The sequence below is a fragment of the Propithecus coquereli genome, unplaced genomic scaffold (assembly GCF_000956105.1).
Source record: "Propithecus coquereli isolate 6110/MARCELLA unplaced genomic scaffold, Pcoq_1.0 Scaffold72, whole genome shotgun sequence".
Classification (NCBI taxonomy): domain Eukaryota; kingdom Metazoa; phylum Chordata; class Mammalia; order Primates; family Indriidae; genus Propithecus; species Propithecus coquereli.
Window position 1 is genome coordinate 3,281,132 of NW_012153285.1, and position 11,245 is coordinate 3,292,376.

An 11,245-nucleotide genomic window follows, 5' to 3' on the forward strand; every position below is an offset into this window, starting at 1 on the left:
AAAATCTTCAATATATTAATCTGTTTCCATCCACATCTCTTCATTAAAAACTTAATATTATTATAGTGATCATATGGTTCCTTAAGTGTTTTGTTTCCAATCTCCATATAATTTGAGATTTTAAATCTGGTCTAATATGAATTTCACTCATTCAATGTCTGCATTTCTCATTACTGTAGTAAAAAATGTCCAACTGCTCTTCTTAAGAAATATCAAATTCAAGGTGTTATACCATATTTAGTTTTTCATTAAGTCACATAACCTAGAGTAAGTGGATATTAATGTAAAACATAAAACATACTCTTCCCATAGTTTTCTCCATCCCACCTAATGGGAGTTCCCTCATTCTTTTTGTTTAGGACAAAAGTTTAAGTCAACTGTGACATGCCTCATGTTGCCTCTCTAACCCTAATTCTACCACTCGCCCTAGTTCACACCACTCCATCCACAAGCATCATTGCTACCCCCTGTATATGATTTGCCCAGGGTAGCGCCCATCTCACGGGCACTGTACCTGTTCTGCCTGTAAAGCTTGTCCCCCAGATAGCCATGTGGCTCATCCCCTCACCTCCAGGACTTCAATCAAATATGCAAACTCCCTTGCTCGGCACTCTCCATTTCCCTTCCTTGCTTTATTTTTTAAGATGGCACTTATCACCATCTGACATTTTATACATCTTGCTTACTTATTTTATTTATTTTTTTCTCCTCCTATGTGGTAGGTAGAATCCTAAAGATGTACTTCCAAGATTTACATTCGTACATTATTCAAACAAATACTAATCTAAGTACTGCTGTAAAGGGACTTTGCTGATACAGGTCAGGTTACTAGTCAGCTGATCTTAATGGGGAGAGATTACCCTGGATTGTCTAAGTGGACTCAATATAATCATCTGAGGCCTTAAAATTAAAAGCATGAGAGAAAGGCAGAAGAGTCCTTCAGAGAGATGCAGAGGAAAAGGAAGAAAGAGGGGAGATGGGGAATAGGGGAGGTCAGAGAGCTTCAAAGCGTGAGAGGGACTCAATATGCCATTGCTGGTTTGAGGTGAAGGCGCAGATGTGAACAAAAATGCAGGCATCCTGAAGGAGATGAGAGAGGCTCCGGATGACAGCTCCTAAGGAACAGAAACCTCAGTCCAACATTTACAAGGAACTGGATTCTGACAATAACCTGAATGAGCACGGAAGCAGATTCTCCCCCTGAGCCTCCAGAACAAAACACAGACCTGTTGTGAAAAGGTGAAACACACCCCTCGATTTCAGCCTTGTGAAACCCAGAGCAGAGACCCAGCTGAGCCACACTGTGCCCAGACCATCAGTCTGACCTGCAGATAATTAAGGAGTGTTGTATTAAGTCACTAAGTTATGGTAATTTGCTATGGCAGCAACAAAAAACTAATACACCCTATTAGAATATAGGCCCTATGAGGGCAGAAATTTTCATCCATTATTATTGTTTTGTTTTGCTTTGCTTTTTCCTTGCTGTGCCCAGAACTTAGAACAGAATCTAACAAGAGTAGACAATAAAGACTTTTTAAATGAATGAATATACACAGCATACATGTTCTTTCCCATAAAATCTATATTTTACAAAGAGTTCTTATAAAAATTTTATGCCAAAAATATTGCATACAAATATTAAAAATTAAAATGTGGAAGGCAAATTGATTTGAAAACTTAGTTTATTCAGTAGTTTGTATCTCTACAAGTTAGCAGTGGCCATCAGTTCCATGGAGCAGACATAGGAAACAATCAAATATCACTTCCTAAAGTTACGTTTTTCAAACTTCACGTAGCATCATATGAGCAGGTGATAAAATCAATTTATGGCATTAAGACTGGAAGGAAGGAAGGAAGGAAACAAGGAAGGAAGGAATGGAGGAACGAAGGGAGGGAGGAAGGGAGGGAAGGAAGAAAGGAGAAAATAAAATCAAAATATCAGAATGCAACCTTAATTTTAGTGTGGCATGTGTGTGTGTGTGTGTGTGTGTGTGTGTGTGTGTTGTGTGTGTGCTGGATCACAATGTAAGATATATTTTTTTCGTGGGTACCATAAACATAATTTGGAAGCTGCTGCCCTAAAGGTCATTACGCTTTGTGCTGCAGATCAGAGTACAATTTGGGGCCTGCCTGGAGGAGAGATGAAGATAAATGAATGAGGGGATGCCTGTTAAGAAAAGGCTGATCAAGAAGGAACTATCCTAAACCTGCACTTAAATTTGCAAGGCAAGAAAGAGCATTATGACGGAAGGATTCACACAAATTGTACCATCTTAAGTAAGGAAACGAACTTCTTCCTCTTGCAGAGTTCTTCCTTTGCCTTGGGTCTGAAATAACAGCCCTGGATATTGTTTAGATCTACCAACTGAACAGATTCACTGAGCCTTGGTATAAAATTCAGTAGTATCTGAAAGAGGATAACTTGAGGATTTTATCAGCAAAGCCTCACAAGATGCTATTTCTTTTTTCCCTTACAGGGAAAGAATTAAAAACCTAATACTTATCTATCTTCTGATATTAGCCAGTATTAGTGTCATATAAATTTTAGCTGGAAAGGAAGTTAGAAATGTCCTTGGCACATGGAACCAGAGAATAAATATTGATTCAAGGAACTTGCAATTGAATCTAGCTCAATATCCTCATTTTTTTGCAGATGAGGAAGCTAAACCAAAGGCTTGTGCAATCCCAATATTATAATGATGTTACTCTTGGCTTATATTTACCACGGATTCCAATAGTTATTGTCAATGGGTTGCTTATGGATAAAGAAAAAGATAATGCAACTGTACACTATTCATTCCCCCACTCAATGGCATATTCCTTGTGGGCTGGGATCATGCCATACATCTCTGTATTCTCCTTAGTGTCTACTGTGGTTGGGTAAATTAAATAAGATAATACCTGCAATGCACTCAGCAGAGTGCCCACCACACAGTAATAGCTAAGTAAATGCTTCTATATTTGCTTTTGTTGTTTTGATTATAATATGAGCACTATACTAGAATGTTATAGGAAATTCTTAATATCTGTTGTTTTTCATTGCAAAATACAATGAAATAAAATCATAAAGTATGCCCTTAAAATTAATTATTTGAAGGGACATTCAAAAAATTACAGAGATTTTTATCTGCTTAAGACACTTTAAATAAATGAATAAAGATAAAAGAATTCCAATTAGTTAAAAATTACCCAGAAAAGTTCTTCTTATAGCATATGAAAAGTCAATAGACCTGGGATTTGTGATTTGTAAAGATAATCTTTCTAATGATAATATAAAGCCTTATATAATACGAAGTTAAGTTCATTTTTCCTTAGGTAAAAATCAAACATAAAAATTACATGACCACTGTAGTTTGGGGCTTGGTGTCCATATCAGTGGGCAAATCCTAAATCCAAAAAGCAGAATGTTACTTCCTTTAGATCTTCCAGAGGGAAAGAATATCAAAATACTAAAAGAAATTAATCACAGTCTGTTTTTTCTGATGATTCCAACAACGTTAAAGATTTTTTTCTTCATATCTTACAAGCTCTACAGCACCTTTCCCCCCTGCTACTTTTGTATTGCATAATTAGAAGATAATTATGTGCTCTCTCACACTGGAAAGACTATTCTTTTATTAATGACTCTATGAAAAGTTCTTCATTATTTATCTTTAAAAGTGAGTTTGAAATTAAAAGGCTTATATGACTTTTCCTGTCTTTCTTTTTAACTTAGGAGATCTTAAAAGTAATACAAGAGATGATTATGGATGTCATAGGTAGTCCTAAGTTTTCCACCATCAGAATAAGAAATAGGATTTGGGAAACAAATGTTGCATCTTCCATTCTCTCCAGATTAAATGCTTGGGGTTTTGAAGAACATGCATGCAACAAAATATTGATGTTCGAAAAATGGCTCTCTATTCCTTGCCTTTTCCCCTGGTTAGGACCAATAGAAAATGGGTCAGAACAAAAAAGCTTCCTGAATCTAATACAAAGACAGAAGGAGAATATAATTCACATTTGTAGTAAGTACAATGTAGGTTTCAAATTAGTCTTAAAAAGGGAGTTTACCCAGCCCCTCATTTGTAATCAGTTCTGGAAGGTACCATTCATCTCTGCTGAGGCCATGCAAGCCTTGTTACTATTTTGGGCTGACTGCTTTTTGTCTAACATTAGGCTTATCTGAGCACTCCAGATTGGATATGGGCAATTGTAAGTGAGGGTATACATTATTGCAAATTTTAATCATTTCTCAAGCCATTTTGCTTCCAGTGGTAATCCCATAAGACCAACATATCTTTCATAAGAAACACAAACAGCTTTTGGCTGAGAGCAGCTCCTGAGTTACTTCATAACCTATTCCTGGGTTATTTCTTGATGTTGCATTTGTGGCTGGGACCACCAAATCAGGGCTCCAATGGCTTCTTGGCTCATGGTGGTCACAATCACCTTATTCAAGATGGACATGTGGATAATAAAACCAATGATTAAAATAATGATTCAAGTTCTTCTTAATAATGTTGCTCCTATTTATGCATAGTGAAAACTACCTCTGTCTAACACCTCAACTGTGGACAAACTAATATTGCGCCCAGAGCTATCGCAAGAATTTTTCTTATCTCCTACGCTTTTTGCACCATTACAGTGGAAATGGCAGAGCAATAATAACCTGATGACCTTGAAAACTTTGCTTCTTTTTTGGCATCAGGGAAATTTGCCCAAATTGTTTTGTGTTCCAAATATAATTACACATTTTTGCCTAGCCATTTGGAATGCCACGATGCTCCCTTAGTTGAAAATGTCTAAGTAGCTCCATTTTCATAAGCAATATTTTTCTTGTGAAGGAAAAAAAAGGATAATAATTTATTTTAATTGTACTCAGGAAGCTCTTTCGTTTACGCCTTCTCCTCTTCTCTTATACATGATGATTTTTGTAAGTGGGAATCACAGACTCTTAGAATTGGAAGAGATCTTAAAAGTAATTTAATGCAAACACCTACTGTTGCATGAATCCTCTCTACAATGTCTTAAATGAGGTCCTCCATTACCAGCTATTCTCCAAATCAAGAGATAAAAGATAAAAGTCAAGATAAAAATAGAAAGTACTATCCACTATAGGTGGAATAATGTCTTACAACTGAAACAAACTACAGGGTGTAGATGTGGTTTTCCCTATTCATGAGTCTTCAGTCCCTCATCCATTTTGTTTTATTACATCAGGAAGAATTTGTGAAGCAGAGACTCAATTTTCAGTTTGGATCATTGAGCTTATAGCCAACAGGCCAACAGGGAGTGAAACAGCACTTCTAAAAAAATATTTTCCATGAGAATTTAGATGGCATGGTCTTGACCTTTTCATTTCAATGATCCAGAAAGTTAAAGATATTTTTAAAGGTCGACCTTATATGAAAGTAACTATAGGAAACTTTTATCACTATTACTCAAGAATAAATTAATTATTAATATCTAGTACAAAATACAGGCTAAGAGATTAGATTTTGGAATGGGACTGTGTATTTTGAACCCTGGCTTCCCAATTAATTAGCTATATGTCCTTGGGAAGTCACTTAACTTGGTTGTGGTTTACTCATCTGTGAAAAGGAGATAATAATATTATCTTCTTCACTGGGCTATTTAGAGGATTAAATGAGCTAATTCATGTAAAGCACTCTGTTTAATATATGGCATATGTTTTAAATGTACAATAAATGTTAGCTTTCCTTTGTTCACTAAAGTAGTAAAAACAGAATTTAGCTGTAGGGAGCTCATAATTTTTTTATTTGTTTCAGAATCTCAAACCTTTAGTGAATTTCCATGAGTCCTATTTTGAACCAAAAATTAATAATGTTAGGGAAAAAATGTCATAGTATAAATAGCTTTTCAGGAAATTTTATATTGTTAGAGTTAATATGGACTGTACCATGTGCTAACTCAGTGAATAAAATAATTATTAAAAATAACCGATCATGCACTCAATGTATTTTGGAAAAGTATGCCAACATTTAGCTAACAAGTTATAGTCAAGAATAATTTGGCAAAGTATGTTTTTATTTATGCTCTTTGAAAGTTAGTCACTTCTGTGTATGTATGATTAGTCAATGCGTTAGAGACATTACTTGGCAGACTGCATTATGTATCTAGATGCTATTATAAAATAATTCTTTTTGAATGTGTCCAGACAAGGTTACAATATGATATATGTTAAATAATATCATAAATTAATCAATCTCTAGTTTTATTTTACTTTTTATAGAACATCTCCTTATACCATCATTCTGTTCTATTCCTCAGTTATCCAACTCTAATCAATAGTCTGCTTTCCCGCAAAGAAAAAAAACAAACCAAGATAAAACCCTCATTCACTAATTCAACAAAGAATTCAAATTCTTCCAGTCTAGAATATCCATGTAGCTAATTAGGAAATCAAAGAATAAAGCTATTTTTCACTTCTCTTTTCATCCCCCAGAGGTTGGTCATTTCAAAAATGAAATACCTCATTGTCTTAAGAGTATTTATTTTTGTATTGATCCTGAGATTCTGAAATTCCTCTCAGTAACCCATTACAATGATTGTGAACTATTAACTACTTAATGATCCAGAAATCAGGAAGATCAAAATAATTACTTTCATAAAACAAAGAAAACCTTAGTTGGAAAATTTTATTATGAGTAATATATAAAATAAATTTTTCCCAGAATTTATTCAGATTACCATACATCAGAAGGATAAGGGATTGAGGTCACCTTCCTAGAATTTAACATGCATCGTTGAGGTAGGGGGAGTTCACATTACTCTCAGTATCACACGAAGGAACAGTGTTTCTTTATTTATCAGATAACATGACAGTGGATGGTAATTTTTAGAAAATGTTGTTCTGAGTGAAATAAAAATGTTCTATGAAAAAATAAATTAAGGGAAAAATGGGAAACAAACATACTATGCAAAGCTATACTCTCTCATTCTACAACCACCACTTAAAGAGATACACACATGCTCCCATTCTCTATTAATTCAGAGACATTTTGCTTTCCCAAGCTGGCTGTCACTTACCCTAGTTGTTTTCACTTTATTCCCAGATGAACAGCTCCATCCTTTCCGATCTGGAAGAACTTTACATTCCTCCCCCTCTAGACAAGGTTGCATATGGCACCACCATTTCTGTTCCACTATGGAAGCTACAAGAGAGAATAATCAACTCAATGTTTTATATTTTGGACTATTAGTTCTTCAGGAGCATATTTAAAGAAGAACAAAAGCCACTGATTTTTCCTACCACTAGGAAGACTGGAATTTGAGGCATGCTTCTTTTTTGTTGTTCAAAAAGACCAAACCTTTCAAAATTTTCTAACTAAAAGAATTTTTCTTTTTTTTAAAATTGTATTTTATTGTGGTGAGAACACTTAAAATGAGATCCATCTTTCTAACAAAATTTTAAGTATACAATTCAGTATTTTTAACTATAAGTGCAATGTTGAAGGATTTTTCATGTGAAAATATAGGCTTTACGAAAACTAATACATTGAAAAGAAACTATGTGAACACGTGTATGCACCAATTTATATAAGCATATAAAAAATGGGCCTGTGACGTACTGAGAGTCAATATTTTATAATCAATATGATATTTTCGATCAGTAGGCTGAAAATCAGAAGGGTGTTTTTTAGAGTTAACACATTATTTTTTTACCATGAGCCATAACCTCATCACAAGGAATACACCATGCTAATATGAGCACTTAAATTACTATTTATGGTAACAGCAATTAAATAAATCCATGTAAAGATCTATATTCTATTATAACTAGGTGAACCCTCAAAGAAAGAAATAATATTTTGATGCATCTTCATGAAAATAGATATTTTATGTGAATTCTATCCACAACTAAACATTCACTTGTATATATGGTATTGATTTTTTTCATTTAAGAACATCCATTGGTTTAGGAACCTATACTATTAAATCATATACTTTCATCTTTCCTTTCCCAATTAATTTATACATACCTCTCCCCCCATCATCCACCAGGAAATCAATACTTCATGGCATCAAAATAAGCACATTGACTTAATGGAACCTCATTATAATTCCTTTTGTAACAAAACTGCATAAAATTTTAAATTTCAAAATGCCCTCCAAATAATCCCATTTCAGCCATGTGATTTACAGTGTGGTCTCCCAGGATTGACCCCAGTTGATGGCATTATAGTGAGGTTCCAGTGCTAAGCAGTCCCCAGTTGTGCTATCACAATGAGCAATGGAAGTCGCACCATCCACACAAGATGGAGCAGCTCGAGTGGTGCCTGCCACCTGCCCGGGGAAGCAGGAACACTTGACTGTTTGTGACCGTTCTTCTATCTTGTTCTTATTACAGCATCTGTGGAGTGCCACCACCTCGCAAGTTCCCGTTTTAACATGGTGAGCTGCACAAACAAAAACAAAAGATAACATTGAGAAAGCTTTGGACACTCTCCCACCCTTTTAAATGAGAAGTACATTAAATATAGCTCTGGCAGTGATCCACCATGCATGAAACTAGAAATACAATGATGCTAACTCCGTAATGCAGATTTGATTTCTTTTCTAAATGTGGTAGGAACATTTCTGTCCGTAAATGCTTGGTGAAGCAGGAACAATCAGTGACTAGATTAGAATGAGCTGTTAAAACAGTCTGATATAGAGGCAATATGTGATGCCATCAAAAACATATTTATTTGCATATGACTTTTTGTTCAATGTGTTAATCAAAGAAAAGTAAACCCCTGGACAAGGTGCCATGCAATGGGGCTGAGGCCAGCCTTATTCTCAAAGCAGATGGGTACTAATAAGTTTATGTTCTTCTTGGGGCAGGAAATGTGAGGGCCAGGCAGGGAAGCCCCTCTCAGGAAGTTAGAGGAAGAGGACATCTACATCCTCAGTACTTTTCTGCCCACTTTCCCTGGAAATGAACTAATTGACTGATTATTAAAATTGCCGTCACGTTTCTGGAAGTTCCAGCCAGTCTCAGAACCCAGGATCATTCCTTTCAATATTGCCTGAAAGAACAACTGTCACCAAACTGTATCATGAACTTGGATGAATTTATATCTGGCAACCAGTTGCCTGGAAACCCAGTCCAATAATCTGCCAGGCTCTCATACCCATTTTGTCAACCTTTAAGGAAGGTTACTGAGCTTTAGGGGATTTATGAAAATTTTGAACCTCATTTATCACATTATGACAGGGGTTGATCCTCATTATTTTCTTTTTTTAGCATTTCTTTGTCATAATAGTAACTCTATTGTGAAATGATAAAACAAGTTTTATCTGCTAAAATTAAAACCTTAAAATCAAACATTTGTTGAAACTTTATGCTCTCAGAAATTTTAAAATTTTGATTGATATGAAAGAAATTTAAAGAGAAAAGTAGGAAATCTGAAGTTGTTTAATGGCATAAACATATTGAGACCCATTGCAAATGAGATCAACACATCATGCATTTATATTAATCTTTCTGCTTGGAGAGGAGAGGAACCAGTGCACAGTAATCCAGGCTAGATAGCTTGCTTAGATTTTTCCAAGGAAATCACACATATTGTCCACCTCTTATCCCTCCATGTGAGACCAAGAAACTCAGGTGTAACATACAGCTTTCACATGTAATCCTCCAAAGAACTTTCAAGAGGCAGATACCACGCCCAAGGTCATAAAGATGTTTCTGCCACTGTAGACATAAATGGGCATGTTCTGTGTTTGATTCAAATTTAAATCTATCTCTATGAAAGCTAAAAAATCAGGAGCCAGATTTCTGTTCCTACCCTCTTGTGCTCTGAAAAATATTTTCTTACCTAAGGATGAGTCAGTTTGCTTTATTTTACTGAATGCTTTATATTATAGTATACAAGCTAATATTCTGCCTTCTACATTCTACTTCACTTAGTCACATTTTAAATGAATATCACACATCAGGCATGATTCTGAGTAGTAGAAATACAGCAATGAATAAAAAGAACACAGTCTATCCCTGCCCTCAAAGAGCTTATATAATAAAACAAATAATAAACATCCAAGTTAATGATTAAGACAATGTTAGGTTTTTTAAAACTCCTTGAAGACAGTACAGTAGAGTAATCGAGCAGGGATGAAATGTATATTTTTCAAGAGTTTCAAGGAAGGTCTGTCTGAGGAGGTAACATGAATGGTGAGCTGAAAGATGAGAAGGAAGCATCCAATTTAGATCTAATAAAGGAAGAACATTCCAAACAGAAGAAGCAGCAAATGATAAGGGACTGAAACAGGAAAAAGTGTGGTGTTTTCCCTGGACAGCAATGGCCAGGGTGGCTGGACAATTGAGAGGTTGAGGGAAATGTGTCCGAAACGTAAGCTGATTATGTAGGGGCTGGTACACTACAGTAAGGAGATAGGATTTTATTCTCCTTGCAAAGGGAAGCCTTTGGGTGGAAATGGTGTCATCTCATCTATGCTTTAGAAGTTTACTCAGGCTGCTCTTTAGAGATTGTATTGAAGAAGGTAAGAATGGAGCCCCGTTATGAAGAGGTCGCAGGAGTCTGGATTATAAGGGAGGGAGCTTAGACTAGATAACAGCAACAGAGATGGGGAGAAGTAGCAGGTCAAGGATATTTCAGGATAGACCTGGTTTGATTTACCAACGGATTGAATGTGGTCTGTGAGGGAAAGCAGAATCAAGGATTACTCTTAAGCTTAGACTGAGCAATTAGAAGTTGGTGGTTCTGACAGACACAGAAGGCCTGGGGAAAGAAGAAGTTGGCAGAAGATCGGTGAGTTTAGGAAATCTGTCTGTACTTCTGTTTGGGCCATGTTAAGGATGAGATCCTTATAAGACACCCAAGTGTCTTGTAAAGGGAAAGTGCACAAAATGAAGGAATAGAAGACCAAAAAATAAAATTTTCCCAAAGGAGAAATTGATCAGCTGTGTCAAATTCTGTTGAATGGTCTAATTAAAAGAAGAGAGAAAATTGTCCATTAGAAAAGTAATACATCCCAGAAAAACCCTCTATAAAACCCAAGACTCTCCATTTTTCCCTCGTGGATGCCTTTTTCAGCCTCCACCAAACTGCACCCAGATGCTCAAAATAAACACCCAGAAAAGCAGGGATGGTTCAACATATGCAAATCTATAAACGTAATTCACCACATAAACAGAAGCAAAAACAAAAACCATATGATTCTCTCAATAGATGCAGAAAAAGCATTTGACAAAATTCAACACCCTTTTATGATAAGAACGCTTAACAAAATAGGCATA

At 35.6% G+C, this 11,245-nt stretch overlaps 1 protein-coding gene across 1 annotated transcript in view; it reads right to left on the minus strand.

Annotated features, from left to right (window-relative positions):
- Window positions 1–11,245, minus strand: part of FAM19A2 (family with sequence similarity 19 (chemokine (C-C motif)-like), member A2) — a 606,282-nt gene that overhangs the window by 51,468 nt on the left and 543,569 nt on the right. Inside the window, exons 3-4 of the mRNA XM_012661562.1 lie at window positions 8,250–8,402; window positions 7,033–7,157 (exon numbers count right to left, since the gene is read on the minus strand). Of these exons, the coding sequence (XP_012517016.1) occupies window positions 7,033–7,157; window positions 8,250–8,402 (278 nt within the window). The remainder of the gene's footprint in view (window positions 1–7,032; window positions 7,158–8,249; window positions 8,403–11,245) is intronic.